The following is a 24,620-nucleotide window of genomic DNA, read 5'->3' as shown; positions in this document are numbered from 1 at the left end:
AGGGAGGGGTGTGCTTCAGAAATTCCATGGAAGGAGAATAATTTACCTTGCTACCTGTCGAGTTCCAGTGTTACACCTTACATAGTCACAAAGCGTTCATCTCATAGTCAAGGTGAGACCCTTGAAGAATTAATTTGAGCCAGAGGGCACACAAACATTCAATTCTGAAAGAATAATTCATACTCCTGAATCTGGATAGTGTGAAAGTCCCTCACAGTGTTTGAGCCAAGGCAAACATCTTGATGCAAAATCCATACCTGCAAGATCTCTTACATATTTCAGTGCCAGAACAAATGCTGCACAGTCACACACTGTACTGTGTGCATTAAGCTGTACCAGTGATTATCTCCACTGAAGTTACTCTGCAGTTTTATAAAGGTGCTGTAGCACTACTAATAGCAAAGTTTGAATTTATTGAAATATATGCTGCTGCACTTCGGCTTAAATGAGTAATGTATTTTAAATAAACCCCAAAATTCTACTGAATCTCGCTTTGCTGAATCTCACATAATTACATTTAGAGTCTGTATATCAAATAGTACATTAGGACAGAGGATTTTTATAGACAGTTATTGTAACACATCATTACTTCAGTGTATTTGTGTTGCTGACCTTTTTTTAATTAATTTATTTGCAAACCAAAATTATGATGAGATAAGAATATTTATCATCACTGTATATTTATGGGGCTCTTGCCATACACACACACACACACACACACACACACACACACACATATATATATATATATATGTGTGTGTGTGTGTGTGTGTGTATATATATATATATGTATGTATGATAAGCACACTATCTCTGGTAAAAGTACCAATAGTGTATTTTTATATAAATATAGTACAACAGACTGTCTTCCTATTACAATTATTATTCCTATTATGATGAAATTTGTGGCTGGAGCCTTTTCTGTCATGTAGATGGGTGGTCATTTGTTGTGTGACAGAAATGGTCTTTGTACTTTATTTGAGATAGCTATCTGCCAATCATTTAGCTAAAAGAGGAGCCAGGGGACCGATGGAAAAGTGTGGGACACAGAAATGTTGCAGCAGGCCTGAGGTTTGTGTAACTTGTGTATCTATCCCTGTAGAGATGCAATCTGCAGTAACTGATTAATCCTTTATAACATATCTCTTCAGGATGAAAAATCCTTCCAAGTGACATATATGTATAAATTAGTATATTCTGTACACATACTGGCAACACTGGCACATTACAAACATATTAACTTTATATCTGTATGTCAAGAATAGTTTGGCACGTTGACATCCTGGTGGCTTTTATAATGTACAAAGTATTCAGATCCCCACTTCTTGACCAGCAATAAACTCATGATTTTTATATAGGTACATGTTATGACTTTAAACACTGCAGAGCAAAAGTTTACTTGCTAAGACCTTTGTCTTGCATATGACTGCAGTAATGGACTTTGATTGGTTTGCTTTCAGAGATACCTGCGTGGTAATGATTAGGGAATTAAGAAATGTTAAAACTGTGAGTAGCTACTTCTGTATGAAAGTGTTCAACAAAACACATGGGTTTTATGAAATACAACTGGTTTTCTTCTAAGATACATCCAGAAAGCTTAGGAAAACAACTTGCTTATCCCGAAGTTATGTAGTTATAGTCCCCAAATTCCTGTTCAGATGGAACTTAATTTGGATAAAGAAATAATTCCTGATTTTAGCTGTAAGACCTTGCTTTGACTCCACAGAGTAGGTCTGAAGATGCTGTAGTGTAAGGGTCATTGTGAAAATTGTTTTTTAATAGATACTGTTTTAAAATTCTATAATGGAAGTATTTATTAGCAAATAAATATTAAAAAAAAAATCTCCCTATGGCCAGGAGGGGATTATGGTGGTAGTTGTTTTGCTTATTCCGGGTAGTGACTTGATGCAGTACTATTTAATAAAATACAATTTCTGCATATGTGGAGTTTTGAAGTCCTTGAAAATATGAGCACTTATAATTGTGTACAGGTAAAGAAGTGAGTAATGCAGTGATAATAAGTCCCCAGGACATTATTACACGATACAATGTTTGGTTGTGTACTGTTTGTCCTGCCAACATGAAGAAGCAGGAACACTGAGAAGAATATGGTTGGAGAAATTTGAGGAATATAATTGGGTCATACTGGCAAGACTGATGGAGAGCAGACATCTCTTCCCTCTCCTCTGGTGCCCCACATCACTTTTATAATTTTAAGATGTCTAGACATTCCTTCAAAATTATTGAAGTTGGAGATGAACCAGAGAGTGGGAATAAATTATTTGTATTGCAGAATTCCTCTGTATTTTAAACATGCTTACATTCAATGTTAATAATGGAGCTCCTCATTTAAATCAGTATATGTCTGCTCCTTGTAACCAGCTGTAAATTCTCTAGTCTTGTATGTACTGATAGACTAGAAAATTATGCATCTTTTTTATTGGTTCAATATCTTCAGCCAACCTGGGGAGGCAGTTTTACACAGAGATTTCACCTGCAAAACAACTCCAGCAATACCAATGGGAGGTTGTGTTATTCTATCTCATCATGTGAGTGCTGGGGGAAAAATGGGTTTGATTTACCTTCAAGTGCAAGCACAAATTATGGGGAGAGGACCTGCTTTCTCCTGCATTGTTCCCAGCAGTGGCTTAGCAGACCAAGTTCAGTGGTACTTGTTACCAGCTCTTGAGTCTTCTGTGTGTTTTCCAGATACAGCTGGTTATAATTAGTTCAAGCATTTTATTTATTGGTATACAAAAAGGGGAGGCAGTTCCCTCACTCTCTGCTTCTCTCTCTCCCTGCCCCCACTTCCCCTGTAGGATGGGAAAAGAAATGAGGAGATAGCTTTGAACACCTCTCTGGAAGAACTCAAAGTAGAGATCTGAGTAATTATTTTTAGCAGTTGTGCCACTGCCTTGTTCTCATTTTCAGTGTGATAAAGCAGGATTTTGCCTGCATGTGTGAATTCTCTTCAGAAATTAAAGCTGTCAGCTTCCAGCATGGACACACATTTGAATGGCATTGAGCTACAGCTGAGTTACAAGAAGTGGTAGTCCAGGGCACAGCAAAAGCTCCAAGTCAGGTGTTGGCTGGAGTCCAGCAATGCATCTCCAAGAGCTTGACTCCAGTGATAGTTCTTTGTTCCAGTGATAGAACATAAGTAAAACCAAACAAATTACACTAGCATACAGTTGGAGATCATGGATTTTAAGAGACTAAATGCAGTCTTTTTAAACGCGCTTTCCTGCAGAAATTGTTCTTTCTGATTGATACTATCACATCACATTTGGATTGCAAAGTTTTAATATTTATATGGGCAAGCAATGATTCCTAAATTTTCTTCTAGTCACTCTCTAATGACAAAATGCATTGTTATCTTAGCAATACTACAGAGCAGATCACAATAACCTCGGCAGAAATGTATAATGTGATATAATGTGATAAATGATAATGTGATAGCATATAGCGTAGCTCATGAATGTTTGGTAGTTGCTTTGTAGTTTAAAGAGAATTTTCTCATTTGAGCTTATCACTTCTGATGCTGATTCATCCTTTAATGTCTTCCAGGTTGCCACTTTAGAATTCCCTCCGAAGAAACTCTTTGGAAACAAGGATGAGCGAGTGATTGCAGAGCGACGGTGTCACTTAGAGGTATTACCAACTTTTTAACAGGTTTCTGCTGTGTGTTTAGGTACTCCCTGCTTGACCAACAGAAGCCATTCCCATATTATCAACATTAAATAGCCTGTTTGTAAGTATCAAGTTACTTGCTGCCTTGTTTGACACAGGAGATGGCAGCAGTAAATTGCAAAGTAAGAAAACATCTCTTAAAAAATAAATTACTCCTGGTCTAGAAAAAAAAAGGGAACTCTTAGAGATGTTCATAGGAGACAGATTTATTTAAGGGAGAAAGGTGGTGGGTGAGGTGTTCACTGTAGATAACTGGTCTCCGTGCAAGACAAGATTAAAAAAAAAATACTGCTACTTTAAATGCAATGTGTTATTTGGAGATTTACTATTTTATCATAGTATATCCAAATATCTCATGACAGAAGTAAAGTGATATTGAGGCATCTTTGAGTTTTATTTTGTAACCCAGCTTTGCAAACATACTCTTTTTCTTTCAATTAATTTTAAAATTTAATTTTATTGTGGACAGGGTTATTGAGTTTGAGGATTGAGTTGTTTTGGTAGTTCTGCAGGGCTGTGTGGATGGCATGATTTTTAACTCCTATCACACATTAGGTCCTTATATTTCCATGTTAATGCATATTTTACTTCAGCTCAGGAGCAGGAAGTGGGGTTTTGAGGAAGAGGAAGAGGCATAATCAAAGACTAAACTGCACCCTGGAACTATATTGTAGCAACATGGAGATTACTTGATCATGCAAGTCATTAAGACTTATATTCTTTGTTGAGCTAAAATAGTATTAGGTAGAGTTTTAGAGAAATTAGTATAAAAATAGATTGCTTACAACTGGAATCTTTTCTTAGGTGGTTTGAATTTTTTCTATGGACTTCACATTCTCTTTGATCTACCAACAAAACATCCTCCCACTGACTTCTGATGTGAGGCTGTCTTACATGAAGCACAAAATGAATTTTCTTTTTCTTTCACATCCTTGATAGATAGCAAAAAGGCATGCCCATATTCCAGTCTAGTACTCAATTTGCATACTTTTGTACCAGTAAAAATATTAATCCTGTAATCTTTCTGACCTTCCATTGGTTTACTAACAGATTTTATTGTAATGATTCTAATGTTAAAATTGCAGTGTATAGCAATGCTTTGATTGTGGCCATGTAATACTTACAGCTCTATAGCCAGGTTTTAACTTAAAATTATATTGTATCTATTTTAACTAAATTAGGTCATTAAAACTTTATTACCTATATATTTTTCAAGCATAAGAATATATGACAACTGTTCACATGAATATGTTTTGGCATATGCCCCTTGGCCATTCCACTCAGTAGTCCTGACAACTCACAGTGTTGATAAACTGAAGATGCCCTGTGGCTAAAGGAAAGTTAGATAAAGAGGACAAGGAGCCAAGCAAATGTTACTATCCCTGCCATGAGGAATTCAATGCAACAAGCTAATCATGGTATTTTCACTACATATGTTGCAGTGGTTTGCTCTGGCTTTGCCAACAGCTGGAGAGCTCACACAGCTGCAGCCTTCTTGGTGAAGAGTGAGAGAAACCACCTAAGCAGTGATGGTTTCCAAGGTCATGTAATGCTTTGAAGGCTCAAAGAACATCTGAGTTGTGCTGTGAAAGTGGCAATTACACTGCAGAAGTAGCAGATGGCCCAGGCACCAGTTCTGTTTCAAATACTGGGTGTTCATGCCTTGTGGCTTTCAATCCGGTGTGAGCCTTGAGCATGCATCAGTGTATAATGAGAAAGTAGTAAATGGAGGGATTTTCTCTGTGAGGGACTTGGGTCCTTGGCTTTTTGACTGCAGTGTGTTTCTCATATGGGAGTTTGGTCAGGTGGGAGGTGGTGAGAGGGTTAGACCTTGGTATCAAGTAGAAACATGGCCTGTATTCAGTTGACTTTCACACCTGATCCTTTTTCATTATTTGCTGGAAACACTTTGCAATCTCTTTCAAGCTTCATAGGTGTTGTAGGTGATAGCTGTAGTAGGATATAAAAGCTTGTTTGGTTTTCTGCTTGCTTAGTCAAGAGCTAATGGCTAATTTAGCATTATTAGAAAGGGCAAAGCACAGCTAGCAGACCAACACAAATGTATATTTTTATTCAGCATCTAAGCTGATTTGATTGACTGAAAATAAATGACAGCCTGAAATACCAGTCCAATAATTGTTCTGAACAAATATTCTGTTATGTAAGATTACTAGTGGAGAGGTCATCTTAGTGATGGTGATAAAGAAATTGCTCTGCTCTTCCAGTTTTTACATTAGGTATTCATGCATCTTGAATAGGGTGGAACTCCATATCATTTTTCCTGAACTTCTTGCACTGAAATAGCTTTGGGTAGTTCAGTGCTCCCCACAGGTCATCTCTTAGCAACTGCAGTTCCTTATGCCTAATTAGATTTGTCCCTTTGCAAGATGGTTTAGGAAGAATTTATTTTTTCCTACACATCATCTCTAGGATTCTTGCCACAATAGAAGTACTGAGAAGAGCAGTGGTGGTTTTGGTACTTTTCCAGACAACTAGAATCAGGGGGGCTGCCTTTTGCAGAGTTTGCTTTGTTTGAAGATTGAGATGTAGTGTTACCTTATTTCAGCCTGGGTTTAGAAGTGGGAATATTTAATCATAATGGAGGTGAAATTACTTAGAGTAAAAGAATCCAGAGAGCCCCAAATTATTAGGATTGTGATTTTTAAATCACAGTAAGTTCAAGGTTTGTGTATAACATTAAGTTCTTTTATTTATCCTAGCTGGTACAAATGCTAACTAACCAAAAGCTTCACAATGCCTTGTTTGTAGGAAAGCACATTACATGAAGTATTTTTGTATGAGATGAACTTGAGGACTCAACTTTGATCTCCAGCATGATATTTAGTTGCCCTGTAAACACTTTTGCTTTGGCATTTGTTGGTATCAAGTCTTTTGAATTGTATTTGACATTACCATAGAGTTTTGGAAAATAATGTGCAAGTTTTTGCCTATACATATTAAGAGAAAACATCTAAATTATATTTAAAATTATCAACCCAAAATACCCTATTGCAATCTATTAATTTAGCTTTTCATCAGGGACCTGTTGCAGGGCAAAACTCTAAATTAATTGTTTTGCTTTTTAAAGACCGTAATTTCACTTCAGAGCCAACCTTGCTTGATTAAAACCACCTTAAATGAAACAGCCAAGAAGTCTTTTGAGTAAAGTTAATGAACAGAAGTTAGTGTGCATCTATCCTTTTTTGCAAATAGAAATCAGTAGATAAGAGTATAGGATCCATTTTTAAAGTGAATTCAGATGATGTGTATTCATTTTTTCATATTTTTTTAAGGAAAAGCTTGTAAAGGAAGTACTTACCACAAGAAATACTTGAGTCAGTGAATGTATCTATTCCTGTTTTAACTGCAAAGTATCTTTTATTCCTTAGTGAGTTGCTAGGTCTGTGAATGACACTAAAAAGAAATTGTCCTGAAATCCCAGCTTCTGTGGATACTGTGTTTCTGTATCATATAATTCCCCTGATTATTCTTTTTTCTTCTTCTCTTAGTCTCATGCTTTGTTGTAGTAATGAGGATTACTTTTAGCCCTGTTTTCCCATTGTGCAGCAGAGAAACTGGGCAGGGGTCTAAGCTGACAAAGCAGATTGAGCTGTTTTTCTTGACTCTTTAGTCAGAAGCTTTGCATTCATGGACTCACTAGGCTTTCTTTCCTGCCCTTGCTGCCATCAGTGTGTTTAGGAAAAAACTGTTGTTATGCCAACAAAATCCAAATGGGTTGTTGCTTAAAGGAAAACAAAAACTCTCAGAAGCCTTAGTGTATCTCCTTGTCTCTGTTCACTGTTTTCTCTTCCCTGTTCTCAGGGCTGCATTTCCTCAGGTTGGTTTGCAGACAGCTAAGGGAGAAACAAACAAAATCCCTGATGGAATTTTTAGGGATCAACAGTTGGTTAGAGTGTGGTGCTGGCAACACCGAGGTTGTTGGTTCCATCCCCAGACTGGCCATTCCATTAAGAGCTGGACTTGATCCTTGTGAGGCCCTTTCAACTCAGAATATCCTGTGGTCTGTTATCTAGAAATAAAGCTCAGCAGTTAGTAGGAGTCATGTGTTGTCTTTTGCTGCCACTTACAGAACTCAGGGAACAAAAGCCAACCTGCTAACAGTATGGCAATGTGAGCCTGTGTCATGATCTGTGGAAGCATATGCACCTTCCTGGCCTTGGCTCTGCTCTTTTTCTTGGTACTTTGAACCTCTTTAAAAGATAGACATGCTCAATTTATTTTAAATTAATAATATAATTGTCCTTAACCTCCTCACTTCCTGATGTCTGCTGATGAGTATTTCCATCATAGGTGTTAATGCAAGAGGCAGAAATAAATCTTGAATGAGCTGCATAATTCAATTTTGTCATCCAGTCTGTAGAACTGTCTGGGGAAAGTATTGTAGACACTGGACTGGCTGAAATATTGCTGTTACCTTTAGCCAAAATTAACCTTCCAAAATTAGACTAACTTAGAAGTCAAATCCTTTGTTTAGGTTTTTAGTTTGTATTTTTACTTGAGTTCCTTTGTAGGGTGATGATTTCTAGGGTTGGGTTTTTTTTTCAGTAAGTCTCTAACTTTAGCCATGCCATGTTTCCCCTTTAAAAGTCACATTATGCTGAGATGGCTCCAGGAATCTGGTTCTTAAGGAAAAGGTGAAATAATGGAAATAGCACATTTTTCTTGAACTTGGATTGATTCTTGTTATTTAAGTGTCTTACTAGTTTTTGAATTAACACCTTGGTGGAAGCCAGCAGTAGAAACATCTGAGAAGAAAAACACCCTCAAAATATTTGTCAACAAATTTGAGCAAACAGAATGTTTGAATCTGCCTCAGACCTTGAGGTTTTCCTTGAAGTCACGAGGACAGAAACATTTTACTGAGATTTTAGATTATTCATCACCTGAATATTCAGTGTGAACTTCAGTAGTGCTCCCCACAAGTCTTTGTTTCACTGCCCTATTCCTAAATATATTTAACTGAGAGAATCTGTGCTAGCTATAGGTGAATTGATGTTTATATTGCAAAAATCCTATCCAGTTGGGTTAGAGTTACCAATTCTGTTTTATTTTTTCCTGTCTGACACGAGTCATGAAGACCTTTCAAAGCTACTGTATACATGTTTGCTCAAAGTGATTACTAAAAGGAAATTATTAGACACAGGCGTCAGTTTGCAACATCCCTAATACCAAAACTTTCTAAAAGGAGCTTTATGCAGCTGCTCAGCAGCCTGACTCTTGAAGAATGAATGTTTGCCCCTGACTTTGTGGTGATAAATACTGTTCTTAGCAGAAGCTAGATAAGATGGACTTCAGAACACATTCAGAATACATTTGATACTTATTGGAAAATAAAAGGAAACACTTCTCTTTTTTCCCAGGTATGAATGCACACCGGTAGCACTACTGGTGCAAAAGCAAACTGCTGCAAATGTTGGTGTTTGATAATCCTAGAAAGGATTGTCTCATACCCATAGTCTGAACTACAGAACACACTCTTTTGGAGTGATGGCTTTAATTTCTCACTAGATAAATTAAATAAAAGGGTTGCAGTGGTATCAGGGAAGGAGAGGGTATAGATGCCTCCACAAAGACAAGAGAACATGTGTGGCTGGGCCATACTGTGAATATCAGTTATATGAAATCCATGTCATAGATAATTTTCTAACTTAGATACAATCAGTCTGCACCAGGTGCCTTTCATAACCTCTATTAACCACTGAAAAAATTAAGAACAAAAATAACTGCTTTTCCACAACAGCACTGAAGTCTTGCTGGCAGGCAGTAAGATTTTGCAGTTAGCCATCTGAGAGCAAGTTCACATATCAGGTTCCCATCTGTCAATAGGGCAGCCCAAGGCACATGGCTTTTCTGGTTTTGAAGCATCAACCCTCAAAGAGGAGCTGCAGCAGCTCTCAGCAGCAAAGCATTTAATCTTTTTTTGAGTGGTTCTGCTTCTTGTGTGAGACCCTGTTGGCTCCAAAAAATTAATAAATACAATTAATTTTACTTATTGGCTACAGTCACTAGATACAAAGAAGCAGAACTTCACATAGGTAAGCTGCTGAAGCCATACCAATGAAACGTTACTTTGATTAAATACTGTAGACCTTCAGGTAGCCTGCAACAATGCAAGACATTATTCTTGTAATAGAAACACATGATAAAGATGGTCATTTAGAAGGAACAATAGCCTGAGGTTATTTTGTGGATGAGTTCATTTTAAGCTCTGGTTCGACAGGCTACTGGATGCAAAAGGAATGGTAAGTTTGGTTTCATTTGCTCAAACTCTGGGCCCAATTCAAAATCAGGTCTGAAGCCCTCTGCAGAGTTTACTAGAGAAAATGTGGCATAATATATGTATCTCTTTAGAAGAATTTTGGTGTTTCTTTAAGTGTATAGCTTCAGGTCCCTACCTCAAAAATTATCTTTTGTGATCTGATGTTTATCTCCATTACAACCAAATAACTAAATAGGATTTGCAATTTGAAGGCCTTTTTATTTTTCCCTTTCCTTTTTAGATATTTAGATATTTAGAGTATCAGAAAAATAAGGAGGTATGTGTATCATGATTTAGTAGGTTTAGAAAATAGGACAATATATAGTTTGAGCTGCAGTTTAGCTCCACATCCTAATGTGTTTTGCTGTCAGGATGGAATAAATTTCCCAACATATTCCTACAAATCAAGTTTTGAAGATGTGTACCTTCATTGCAGTCTCTATTAAAGGCTCTGCACATCCAGGTGTAGGCAGATACAGAATAAAAGGAATGCTCAGTGAAGGACACTGGGTTGAATTCGGTGTTACCCCTTTCCAAAGCAACTGTATCAGTCATCCTCCAGCCTGGGATTTCCCCAGAGGAAGCAGAGGCTGATGCATGTCAAGTTGTTTGGTAGGTGTTTGCCAAGCCCACTCCAGCAGATGACGACGCACTGTCACTACCGGCCCTGGGATGTGTGCTAAATTCAGTCCTGTCGTTCTTTCTAAATGAATTTTGACAGGACTTGTTTTGACTTGTGGACTGGAGAAAAGATTGGTTTCCTTCACTAGTCAGGTCTGTTTTGATCCTTTTCAGTATGGCCATTCACTTCCCAAACAAGGCTCACACTGATAGACCACCTGTAAATCATAGCCCTTGCTGCCTTTTTTTTGCTTCCCTGCCAGCCTACAATTCAGTTTCCATTGGAGCTGCCTAAAGCCAATAAATGTAAGCTTTTAGCATGCAGACATTGTAAGAAATAATAAGTCCTGTGGATTTGAAACAAATTTTAGGCAGAGTAAGATTGTAATTTGGGACGTAGACTGATTTCAGACGTTAATTCAATTGATGTGGCTTTATAGTAATTCAGTATAATGTGCTCATACCATTAGACTTGCACAGAAAAATGCTCCAAATAGCTATAATGAATAGTTTGGGTTTTGAAAACCTGAGAGAGCAGTTTTACCTTGAATCATAACTGGCATCTCTCAGAATGCTTGCACATTAAGAAAATTCAAAAAGGTATATGAATTTGAGTAAATTTCAGTACCACCTTGGGTAAAATGAAATTTTAGTGTCAGTCAAGCACTTCTGGAGATACAGAGGTAAAATATGCTTCACCTGTACAGTTTTGGAGGAAACTAACTCTGATTCAAGAAACATGCATTATTCTGTGCGTGAAAAACATAGAGAGACTTTTCCAAGAGGCTGAAAACGTCAGTCCCAGTATTTTTTTAGTGCAATTTAGCTGCTTAAAGAAGCTTGATTCTTACCTGCTTAGTTCCAAAGTCATTTAGGTACCTCTGAACATGCCCAAAGGAGTGTTTTATGGAGGGCACCTGTGGAGTTCACCCCAAGGCAGCTCAAAACTCCTAACTCTCTGAGCTGAGGAAAAAAAATGAAAAGAGAACCCAAAAAGAAAAGGAAAGCCTTTGCCTAAACAAAGACAAGATAGCCCACAAAGTGAATACCCTGTGGCAAAAAAAAGCTGGAAGCTGCCTGAGAGTGACAGTTTTAAAAGCACCCAAGATAACAACCCCTCCACACACAAGGTTCTAATTTTGGTAGAGTCTTATGATACAACACTGGAGGGTGCAGATAGTTATGGAATACAATAACATTATGGACTACCCCAGGACATTCCACCCCTTATCCCATATTGTCTGATTAATGCCCAAATTAATACATTTCAACTGTAAACACATATATCTATACATATCTACATATAACTATATACAAATACAATTTCAGTGGTCACTGACCATCCCCCAGATATGGACAGAGTTCATTTGGTCCATGACTCATATGTCTGTAGAAGTTTCTCTTGGGAAACTGGAGCTACATTCATTCTGGTGGAACTCTCTCTGTTAATAGTTTTCTCCTTTAGTTTATGTACCTGTGCTGCCAGGACAGAAGTCCCCCTAGAATTTCTATCCCGTTTTCTCATGTCTTCCTCGTGCTCATATGGAAAGAACCACAAGTCAGCTTGTGGGGTGCACCCCCTCTCCCTACATCCTGGGGGATGTTTGCTGCTGATGAAAGGGGCTCAGGGTATGTACTGACAAGACTTGAAGAAGGCCCTCCTTAAGTTCCTTGCTGAATTTCTGATGAGTCTCTGCAATCCTGTCTTCCAATTTCCACATATGCTCTGTCAGGTCTGTTTCCACAGATGACATTTGTGCTTCTGTCGGGCTGTCTACAGGGTCTTCATATACTCAAAACCTCCTTTTCATACATTGTCTCATCCTCCTCAATCCACTGCAGTGGTGTTAGGGCATAGGCTTGTGTCCCTAGTTATGAGAGTTTGAGCCATATCAGTGTTGTACATTTTACCAGTTCTGGACTCTTAGTGGTTTGGTTGTCATCTGAAAGAAGGGTCTCTATCACAGCCAATTCTCACAAGCATTGGGTTCCTTGCTCCATGGTCTTCCAAAGGCCTTGCTGCAGCTGGAGATCTTCTGGGCAAAGGTATCTCTCCTTCATACTTATTAAAAGCTGTGTCCAGAGTCTGAGAGGTTCAGGCCTCCCTTAGATTCCTGCAGATCATATGGCAGGAATCCCAAGTGCCTTGCTTCAGTGCTGTCCAAAACTGTACCATCGCCTGTGGTGTTCCAGACTCAGATCAACCAACTTAATAATGACTTGTCAGGCCATCAGGTGAGATTTTTCTCAGATAGTGAAGACTTTCTAAGCACAAAGACTCAGTGATTATTTCTGTTTCTGATTCCTCTGCTGGCTGTGAGGGTCCTGGCTCCCCATCATTCATCAGGCAAACGGATTTGGTTTTAGATTTCCTTCTCTGGACAGGGGAAGTTGCTATTGGCTGAGGCTGCCCTTCTGGTTTAACTGCAGACTGAGTGACCAAGGTGTCTGCTGATTTGTTCTCCTGCCCCTCTGGCTGTACCTGCTGCTGTATGAGCAGTGTGTGATAAGCATTAACCAGGGCTCAGCACATTTCAATAACCTTCTCTTTACACCTCTCATTACAATTTTTTTTCAGATATTTCTTCCCCTCAGCTGGATTCTGAATTTATTCAGGAGGAAAGTTCCAAATTATTAGGGCAGAGAATTTCTTCAGGGCTTGGCCTATATCTTCCCACATCCCACACCACTCAGAATTTTCCACTACTGTGGTGGACCTCTGGACAACCTCTCTGGAAATCTCATCTCTGATTCTAAACATGCTGTAGGCTATATAAAGGAAAGTTAACATAATTAAAAACAAAAATGTGATGTCTTTAACATTCAGAGGCTACTGAATATTCTCAAATGTGACATGTCAGACCTGAAGGGAGAGAAGGAGGTAAAAGGCTGGGAAAAATTATCTTCTACTTTTCCCCCACAGCTGGCTGGGTGCAATTATTAATAAACCCCAAAAGAAGCAGCTGAGACCTGGACAGAGAAAAAGAGCAGAGAATGCACATCCCAAAGAGTAATTCTCATTACCTCTGATGTTAATCTTTTCATACATTATTGTCACAGAGTATATCAACACAGCAATTCTGGTTTGTGTCCCTGATGTGGGCAGAATTGTCAATATCAATGGATAAGTATACATACCTAAGTGCCAGAAAGCCATTATTAAAGTGGGTATCATGGTGACAGTGAGTGTTGTACCCAATACAAGGAATTTGGGACAAGAGTGTTATTTTTTCACTTTCTTTTTTTTCCCTGTTAAGTTGGGCACTAGATTTGACTTGGTTTGAGACAATTTTAATTACAGCACTCTGGAATGACTTGTCTCCCCTTAAGGGTTCAAACAATCCCTTCTCACCAATAAGGAACAAGATACTATTAGATAAGTGAAGAAATAACAGTTTAGTAACAAGCAGAAGAGCAACAGACAAAAAATAATGGTAGATTAATGCTACATACAAAATTGCTAAATCTTGTGGACCCCCCAAGAATGAATAGAGATTTGAAAATGCTGAGGGGACATCCTCTGTCCCCCAAGCTGGTGCTCTGCAGCCAAGAGCATGGTTCGAAGGACAAAGGGAAAGGTGGTGAGTCTTCCTCCCATGCCCATCCCCACTCTGCTTATTTCCCCAAAAAACTGGAGGTCCAACTGGTATTCTCCAGATCGAGGGCTGGAATTCATGGAGGGACTTCAGATTCCTTGTGGCAAGAGATGACAGGGCAGGCAAGGCAAGGTGTCTGGGCTTGGATGACTTGTGGTCCTCTCTCTGGTCAGGCATCATTGACGAGTTGGGGCAGCTTGGAGTGGAGTGGCAACAGGTGGGTGCCTGTGGAATTTGCCCCAGGGCAGGTCAAAATGGCTAACTCTATGAGCCAAGGAAAAAAAACTGAAAAGAGAACCCAGAAAGTGAAGGAAAGCCTTTGCCTGAGCAAAGACCAGGTAGCCCACAAAGCAAATACCACATTGCAAAATAACTGGAAGCTGCCTAAGAGTGACAATTTTAAAAGCATTCACAATAACAACCCCTCTACACATAGGGTTCTCGTTTGTAAGGTCTTAAAGGTACAGTAACAATTTTGGAGGGGGGCTGCAGATAGATAAGGAATAAAATAAAATTATGGATTACCCCAGGACAGAGCTATATTACATTTTTGGTAGCAGCTTTCAATCTCATCTATTCCCATGTAGCTTTTTAGCTAACAGCTTCAGTCTATAAAAAGTAAAGAGTTTGACTCTGTCATAGTCAAATGGGCAAGATGTTTACTAGTAAATTTTTTTTTAAAAAAGTGATCTAGCATAATGTCCTACTTGCATTATTTCTGTTAAGGGAAACTCACAATGTAGAATTTGTCTTAGAGGAAAATTGGTGTGGGTGTTGGAGTTGTATGTAGACTTGTAAAGACATGCAAGCGCAGGGTACGGTGATACTGATTGGGATGTTCTCAGTCTATTTATTTATTTATTTGCTGGCTACTAGGCATTACCTGTAAAAAGCCTTGCTTCTGATTAGACCTAATCAAAATGAGCAGGAAGGGTTTGATTAAAATGAGCCAATCCTTTAATCTTGATTTGTGTTCATGCTGCCTTGAGGCTAATTAATGCCTGCCAAGCAAGCAAATAACTCCTCCCTCTATTGCTACAATGTTGATGCCTTAAGAACCTATAAATGAAACAACACACACTTTTGAGGTAGTATTAGTGTAGGAGGTAGTATAAAGCCTGATCTTTATTGGAGGCCTGTAGGGGCAGATATGAAAAATGTCCACAAAAGCCCACCCTCACTGGGTGAATACCATTTTTGTAAATTTAGAAAATCAGCATAATTGATAAAAATCACCAATTAGGAGCACAAGTGGTGATGCAATTCCCCGCCAGTTCAAGCCCCTTCTAAATCATCCCCTCTTAGATGGAAACTGAACTAGTTTATGAAAAAATATGTCCTGAAGAGCTGTTTTTGGCCTTGGTTCCTATGAGGAACCAAGATAGGATAGGGGCTTTGGAATGTGTTTTTTGCTTATTAAGGCAGGAAAGAGTACTGGGAAAACTACCTATGAATCCAATAATAGGCTACAAATATATATGTAATACAGAAAATATATAAAAGAAAAAAAATTAGCCAGCATCAATGTGACTATTGTGGTGGTGACTTGCCATTTTCAGACATATGGATCTGTCTCTATTCTCCTAAAAAGTGTGAACACAAATCGTCTGCAACTTGAGCAAGGTCTCTGGCAGCAGGGACAGTAACATTCTGGAGGCAGTTGTCAGATTTAGCTCTTCAAGGAAGCTTTGCAGAGCTTTGACAGTGTCTAATTCTGCAGGGTTTTTTGTAAGGAGAACCCAGCCATCCTTGTCTTTAAGCAAAAGATAATGGGCCAGGTGATCCCATCATCATTATTGATGTTTTCTCTCCAAGTTTTTCCACAGAAATAAGATCCTTCAGGCACCAGCTAGTCTCCCTGGCAGTAAGTGTTTTTCCCATTGCACTGAAATCATAACTGCATAGAATGACCTTAGGATATGTGCAGGAGATAAATGTGTTCCACCTGATACACAGGTGACATTAGGTACTTCCTGAGGGTCCTAAAATACTTGGGATATTGAATGTCACATGCTGTTCTGCTCACATACTTTACTCAAATCTGCTTTGTAATATCTTGCAATATATGTCAAGGTGCTGGGGGAAAGAATTGAAGCTTCATGTTTTCTTTATTAGAAAAAGCCCACGAAAGACCAAAATGTTTCTGAGCAAGTTATATCTGGTGAATGGAGAATTGACCTGAATCTGGAATTGGTGGAGGTGAAGATAATAGTTGTAATCTGGTATGGTCCCCCATCCTTTTGAACTGCTATCCTCCAATGCAGTGGTACCTCATATTCTATAGTCTTGCTATCTGCAAATTCTTCCCTTGCTTGCTCAAATTTAATAAATCCAGAAATGGATCTGAAACTACTTAAGCTAGCCCTTACTCAGTCCTAATGCCTCAGTGTCTTGGTTTAAAAGCCAGGTGTCTGCCAAGGAAGGTGGGAACCTTCCTTTTTCTCCAGATGGTTATTACTTTGAAATTACAGGGCTTTCAGGCAAAGATATGGGAAAAAGAATAACAGTTCTTTACTAGAGTATGCATATATATATATATATATGTATGTATATATATAGTATATAGTAAAATACATAACTGGGCAAACAACAAGCAGAACCACAAACGCAGTCCCAGGCTCTCCCGGCCGCGGGCGCTTTCCCCTGGCTGCAGTTCCGCTCGCAGCCGCCAGGGGCGCTGGTGGCTCCCGGCCGGGCAGGGCGGGTGCGATGGTTCCCCCGCGCCGCCAGGGGGCGCTGTGCCGCCAGCTCGGCCGCGTTCCCCTCACACGGGAATGGCGGCTCCAGCGACAGAGAAAAGGGGAGTTGGCTCCCTTTACAAAACCCACAGGGAGCAGCCGGTCCCAGAGCCATTCCGTGTGGTGAGCTGGACTGTAGCAGGGACTTCTGAGCAGTGGACTGGAACTGCAGAGGCAAGCAGACCCAGGGTGGCAAACAAAATGTAGCAAAAACCTTGAAGCAGTGGCAGGAGCAGCAGGTCTGGGCAGACATGGGGTGTCGAGTTAAAGTGTAGCACAAAAAAACCCCAAAGCAGCAGAAAGCATGGCACTGAGCAGTGGCAGCCAGGCTCCTGCAAACAGCCAGAAGATATTCCCTCCGGAGAGGGGGAGAGTCACGGGTTTCCCCTGAGGCACCTAAGCAGGTGGTAAGGGAGAGACCCAGTGAGGTTGGGTAGTGAAAAGGTCTCAGTTCAATGGCCCTCTTGTGGGCAGAGGCTTATGCAAGGTAAGGAGAAGCAGTGAAGGGCAAAACTCAGCAGTAGCATTGAATTCTTCCTGTAGCTGCAGTCCAGCACCAAGACCACAACCATCTCTCCTTTGCTCTGAGAGAGAGAGAGAAAGAGAGAGAGCTGAAGCTCTGAAGCTAGCCCCAGGCTTAGTCAAGTCTCAAAGTATCTCTGCACTTCCCAAGAGAAAACCCCCCAGCTAAGAGACTGCAGCCAACTGCACACCTTCCCCCCTCCTCCCCATTGTGGCCACATCTTTTGTCTCTCTTAAGTATCATCATTCCCATCTTTTAGGCAACAAATGGGAGAAAAGTTCCCTGTGTCTTAGGTAGGCCCCAGAGGGAAAGGTAGATGGTTTGAGAGGAAGACATAAGGGGGAAGCTTAACTGTGGTGAACTGACTTGTGACCTGCAGGGCTGAGCTGTACTTGCAGACTGTAGGAGGAGCCTGCTGGGATCACTGCCTCCAGAACACCTCAGTTTGGATAGCTTGAATATGTCTTGGCATGTAATATTTCACATAAGAAAACCTGCTCCCTTGGAACTCAGTTTGTAAATGAATTTTCTGTGTTGTGGCTAATGGCTGTCCTTGTCTTCCATACCCGACCCAGATAATCCAGTCCTGGGTGGTGATTGAGATGTGATGCATGTCCTGGGTAAGGCAGAGCTGACTTAGCTTGCAGTCCTTTTCCTAAGAGTTTCCATCTTCTGCATTCCAATACTAACTTATCTCTCTGTAAAGTGTCTTAATTCTTCTTTGCCAGTAAAAAACCAAAAAAAAAATCAAAAAAGGAAAAAAAAAAATCTCAAGGAAGAAGCAGATCCAATGAAAAGTTTGAATCCTGTTTTTCTTGGTAACTTGGATATTTTCTAACCGCGTTCTGTACAAAACACATCTCTAGACAGGGCCTTTTGCCAACCTGAAGTCTCTGTGGGACACCACCATTTGTCAGTGCCATTTCAGCCCAGCTTTATTTTTGGCAGTAGGATGTAGTTAGACACAATAGCCAGCATTTCTGCAGTATTTGGTATTTTGCAGAAACACCTTGGAAAGTATTTTTTTTCTTTTCAACACATCAATGGAAATGTCTGAAACAGAGAAAGTTGATTAATTCGGAGAAGGATCTCCAAGTGTCGATTTTCCTTTGCATATGCCCAACAATTTCTTTTTAGGAACAGATGCAGGAGGACATGCCCTCCCATTTCTGCATCCCAGCAGGTTGTCTTTGCATGCCTTGTCTTTTAAACAGATCCTTGTTTTTGTGATCACAGATTGGAACCGAATCATGTGCCTCTTAGCTTGCTTTGGGGGAGAGTCTTTCCTGGGAAGAGCTGACTTTGCAAATACCTAATTACGACATAATGTGATCTTTTAGAGTCAGGGAATATGCTTCAATCTGTCTGGCTTTGGGGGTTTTTTTGGTTATCAGATTTGTATCCTATAGAAAGACCTGTGATACCTGTGTATATTTTGTTCTGTGGATAATTCAAACCAAGATGTGATTTCAAGCCTGCAGCACTTAACACTAGTCAACAGAATAATTATGTGATAGGTGCTGGGAGGAACTAGCATCTATATTAAAGGGAAAGAGGAGACTATGTTAGAAGTTAGATGAGCAAGTTAATTAGCCCTGCCTCTGTCACCAGTGACCTTCTGTGACCTTGTGGTAAAGCTTTTGATTGTCAGATTGACATGTATGTCTTGAAAAGGTGGTATTGCTTCACAGAAAAGAAGCTATTGCCTAAAAAAGTCCCCAAAGCCTTGTAAGGTTTATCTTATTAAACTTTCTGGTGCTTTCAGCTCTGGCATGTATTAGCAGGTGGTATTTCTAATGCCGATTTAAAAATGTAACTTCTGAAGTATTTTAAGCACTGACTTTTTTCAGGAAATTGCTAGAAATAGTAGTATGAAAGTAAAAGCTTGAAGTGTTTTCACTTTCTGAAAGTACCAGAGTTGATGAGTTTTTAAACACACCACATTTTAATGAAAAAATCCAATTCTTGCTAAGCTCTGCTATTGGTCTCTGAGGCTATCACTGTTAGTAATGGATTAGGGGAACAATGTCACTGAACTGAATTCCCCTTTAATATGCCACAATTGAAAGGATGATAAGAAGACTTTCACATTTCAGAAAGCTTTTTGATTGTAGTAACTTTAATAACTTTAAATTAAGTTATGGCTTTACATTAAAATGTATAAAATTATGAAGTCCCCACATCACAAAGTAGTGCAGAAATGGTTAGAATGACTTTGTTGTGCTGATGAATTGAGCACGAGATGAACACTGGCCTACTTCTAAAAAGGTGAACCCTATTAAAAGGATGTTTAATAAGCTTTTTAAATGGTTTCCATTTTGCTATTTGCATAATTAAAAGGGAGGGAAAACTACTCAGACTAGGTAAAGAAAGAAGAGCCTTTGTGCCTCATACCACTTTTTCCAGTTTAGTTTCTTTTGCAAAGTTAAAACTTGAAGGTACAGCCATCATAAATTTTAAGTTAGAGGGCTTGAAGTTTGTATTGCCTTCGGAGAGGGCAAACACCACTGCTTTTCCTATTCTGGATTAGTTTTTAACCTGGCTTTCTATCCTTGTTTTGTACATGCAGAGTATTTTCATTCTCTAAACTGGTGTTCCTGAGTGTGTGTTTAGCCAGAACAACCAACATGATTGATGTGTAAGTTTCCCATTTTACATCTCTGCTACAGTGCCACAGACTTGTGCCCTCACACAGAGACGTTTACAAACATATAATTAGGATATTCTGCAGCAAACCAGCAGCATAGCAGGTCAAATGCTATTAGTGAAATGAAACTCCAAAGTGCATTTGGAAGAACACTGATTACCAGACTAAATAATCCAGAACAAATGGCCAGAGTCTAACAAACAAAAATGAGTAATAAAACCAAGCACGTTGGAATATTTTGGCAGTTAACTAGTTTTTCCTTTCCAAGATAATCATGCAAACCTAGTAGCTGTTACACAATGCTTTGCATGCCAGGGATAATGTTGCTATCAGTAGGAAATCACATCATTAATTTGTATAAAATTTGGACCTGTGAAGGTATCCTGAACTCTCCAGTCTCTCCTAAGAAATTTTTTTTCAAGGACACATCAAAAGAGTTCTGTAAATGGACAGAAATTGTATGTGATGCAGGAAATGGATTTTAATACAAAAGATTTGAAAACATCTCTCCTCCTATCCACTGAGTGCTGGCAAAAGAGACCCCTTCATGCAGCCTTGCTGGCCAGTCAGTGGCTTCCTGGGCTGCAATGAAGTCCATGCTGAATCCCTTCTGTATCTCTAAAGAGCTTTTTGACATTTCTGGCACTTGGTGTTGATGTGCTGCTGCCCTCCCAGCTTGCTGTGACCCTAGTCCTCTCCTTGTCACATCTGAATTTGGGAAGCATCTTTCCATACATTGCAAGGAGCACTCTTTTTCTCCTCTTCCACTTTGCTGTCCATTGCACCCAACAGGACAGAACAGCCTTGTCCTGTAGTGCCCTGCCACAGCTCTTTGATCAATGCTTGTGATGTGAGCGCTTCTGCCAACAGTCACTGTTTCCTCATTACAGGGGAACACTCCCAGCCAGCATCTTTGGGCAGAGCAGCCTGTATTTCAATGAAGCAAGAGCTTCTTTGTGTCAAGGGCACAGCAGCTCTGGGCTATATTAACATATCAGCATTGCAAACAGGGTAAATGCAGATCTGGGTTTTAATAGAGGGCTAATTTGTTCAGAGGTGGTTGTTGAAGAGCACATTATGTCAAGCCATATGGCAGGAAACCTTCATACAAAATTAATTCCATCATTATCTGGTAGGGTCTGCTTGTTTCCATTTTCCCAAGGATCTTTTTTGTGTTCAAAGAAAGAACCTGTGATATTCACTCATCAGCTTGGAGCACAGATGTAGAAAAGAAGTTTACCTGCTGTTCGTAGTGTGTCACATAAGTGTATGCTTAGAGCAAAGGGATTTTTTACTTTGCCATTAGAGCTATCATGCCAAAACAATGAGTAATGGATTTACAGAAAAGGCATGACAGACAATTATCTGGCCATACATATCAAGGTGAATGCAATAGGTCTTGTGAAGTGTCCAGTGAGATATTTTGGTACCTTTGAGCCTTTGGTAGTCATAAACTAGAATTATTGCAGTAACTTTTCAGCACAGTGCTAAAATGCTAACAGAATGCTATGTTTTACATTTGATTTTCTACCATATTCATCCTTCAGGAATTACTGGTTTGGGACTTTTTGTAAAGAACTCTCCTTTGAGAACTAATTATGAAAAATGTTTCTCTGTTTCTCACTTTCAATTGCCTGTTAGTCTACTGCAGTTCATCTTGAAGGCATTTTTGTAATGAGTTTTTTTTCATGAACTTTAATACAACCTGTGGCAGATCTGAATGAAATAGAAAATGTAACTGCCAAGAAAATAGTTTTTGTCTCCGCTGCTTTTTTTGTTTGCTTTTTAAAATTTGTTTTCCTTTTCTGTGTAATATTGAAACAACTGGTTTCTTAAATAGATAGTTGTTGTAGTTTGGAGGAATAATTCTTGAGAAATGAGTGAATAATTAGGACAGTTTCCTGAACAAACCACTTCCTTGACCCCATAGCTGCTGCATTCAAATAACTAAATGTTGTGTTCTTCAGAGGAGAATGTACTTCCCACAGAATCCAAGACTAGTGAATGATTTTAAAGTTATCTCTTTCTGTGTGTAGAAAAGGAATCTATCCCTGTGCTCCAGATGAGATTTCCTTTGCAGATGTTTGGGTGACACTGGATGCATTTGTGGTATCTCTCTGATCAAACCTAGAGTGCTTTGTTCAAAAGTTATATTTATAAGTTATTAAGTCACGCTAAATGAACCCACATATGACGGAAGCTTCATCAGGTTTGTAAAAACTGTGTTAATGTACCTCCCCCAGTTTCTCTAGGTACAAATGTGACTGCAATTTGCACAGTGGATATATCACAGTGGTGAATATTAACTTATGGGAAGGGAAGGAGGTGTCTCCCACATGCTTCTCATTAGTAAGACTTAAAAAAAAAAAAAAAGGAAATTTTGGGAGCAATTCAATGAAAAGATTCTGGTAGGTTCTGACATAATATGGAATTCATGCAAATCTTTCTGCAGATAGCCTTCATCAAAACAAACCCAAATCAAGGGAAGCATTGTGGAAGCTTCATGAGGGAAATATTTTTGAAGTCCTTTTGTGTCCATATGTAGTGAATATCCTGCAGAATGGAACACAGTACCTGCTGTGCTCAGTAATGCTAGACAGTAGTATTAGCATGTCATGATTAGCAGAAAGCATTACATGACTGCAGAGTAAATCAGGAAGCATCACACAACCACAGGAAAAAAAAGAGTTGCCAAGCTGGGCATAAGAAGGAAGTGGGAAATACTTCTTATCTGCTTTTCCTGAGCTTAATATTTTAAGACATTTCAGAAGACTGTTTTATAAATGCATAAATGCTTATGGTTATTGAAAGGACTATTCACAGCCCATGGAAATATTTTGGGGGTTTTTTGCTGTTCATTTAATTTTTCAAAATGGTTGTAATCAATTTGATCAAGCATACCTTATGACATTTTACATTTCATTCCACAGAAATACCTCAGGAGCTTTTTCTCTGCAATGCTGAAATCTCCATCATCTCCACTGAACATTGATAAAGTGGGGCTAACATTGTCAAAATACACCATCTGTGAATTCTCACCCTTCTTCAGGAAAGGTGTTTTTGACTACAGCAGCCATGGGACCAGCTAAGTTTTGGGCCAGGATCCTTATGCTGGAGGAGTACATTTGGAATGGTGCCTTCACTTTTGTGCAAGAGGAATGAAGAAAAGAAAAACAAAATGTGTCTCCTCCATAACTGGAAAGTTGAATCCAAACAGCGCCAATTAGAGATAGCTACACCCCCATGCTAACCTGTGTCCAGCTCTCAAGGTAGTGCCTGCATTCTCCTGGCATGGGGTATACAGACATTTTTGTGTTTGGTTTGTTAATACTGTACAAAGATTCTGACTCTTGTGATGACTTTGGATCCCCTTCTTGGCAGCAGTGCTTTCTTCTCATTTGCTCAGATAATTTGTTCTGGCTGTTTGAGAGCATTTCATGTTTACCATGGCCGTGTGTCATGCTGACAGAGGGTTTCTGAGCAGTCTTTTGGCTATTCCTTAAAGAATCCTATCCTTTGTTTCCTTATAGCATAGTGTCATGTTTAAGGTAATGATCATACTCCACTGTTGTTTCATTTTCTTTCCCTTCCAGATACACTGTTTAACTATTTGACTGTATAATTGTATAGTTTTTCTCAGAAGAATTAAAGGGCCTGGGTAACTTGAATGCTTACAAAAATATATGCAGCAGAAATAATATAATTTAAACCCTGTCAGAGTCCTCCATGCTTGATTGTTTGGAGGCAGAACAAATCACTCACCAAAAAAGAAGCAAAGGAAGCAATTGTTGTCAAACAACATGGTCAGCGTCTTTTCAGATTTCGTAATCATTCAGACTGTAAATGGAAACTCTGCACTGTACAGAGCTTACAGCTATGCACAAAGCTGATGCAAAGTGCTATATATTGTTTTTTAAATAGCTTCTTCACAATAGTTGTAAAACCTGAGGTTTATTTGCATCAGTTAAAATTTATAGGATTTAAATAATACTACTTTAAAATGACTCAGGACTTACTCAGACTTGCACATGTATATACAGGTAGAGCTCCTTTTATATTGCTGCAAATTCAAAAATATGTATACACTGTGACTGGAATTATGTGTACATGTTAATGTATTATTGGTTGTATAAAAATCAGAATTTAATAACTTCCAGTTATTAAAATGCATAATGAAAGGTAAGTTTTGTGTGCCATTTGTTCAGAGTGTGAATGATTTTTTCTGAGTTGACATCACTGACCACTGGTATGTTGTGGTAATCAAAGTATTTCATGTCATTAAAAATTAAGTTAAAGTAACAACACTGGTGGCATTTTTATTTCACGGCCTAAATTATAGGAACAGCAGTGTTCTAGATTTAATATGATACATACATCCATGGTGCTGAGGGAGCTGGCCAAGGAAGTGTCTAAGGCACTATCCATCATATTTAAGAAGTGGTGGCACTCTGGTGAAGTTCCCACTGACTGGAGAAGGGGAAACATAACCCTCATTTTAAAAAGGGAAATGAGGAGGACCCAGGGA

General features: G+C 39.2%; 1 protein-coding gene across 2 annotated transcripts in view; it reads left to right on the top strand.

The window, feature by feature from the left end:
* The window catches only part of KIF16B (kinesin family member 16B), a 137,520-nt gene extending 113,126 nt beyond the window's left edge, over positions 1–24,394 (top strand). For both annotated transcript variants that reach the window (XM_015620839.3, XM_015620838.3), the window contains 2 exons: positions 3,568–3,651; positions 23,026–24,394. In XM_015620839.3, the coding sequence (XP_015476325.1) occupies positions 3,568–3,651; positions 23,026–23,184 (243 nt within the window). In that variant the 3' untranslated portion in view covers positions 23,185–24,394. The remainder of the gene's footprint in view (positions 1–3,567; positions 3,652–23,025) is intronic.
* The last annotated feature ends 226 nt before the right edge of the window (positions 24,395–24,620 follow it).

The sequence above is a fragment of the Parus major genome, chromosome 3 (genome assembly GCF_001522545.3).
Source record: "Parus major isolate Abel chromosome 3, Parus_major1.1, whole genome shotgun sequence".
NCBI classification, from domain to species: domain Eukaryota; kingdom Metazoa; phylum Chordata; class Aves; order Passeriformes; family Paridae; genus Parus; species Parus major.
Note: the sequence above shows the minus strand (reverse complement) of the source record. Positions and strands in the feature narration are given on the sequence as shown.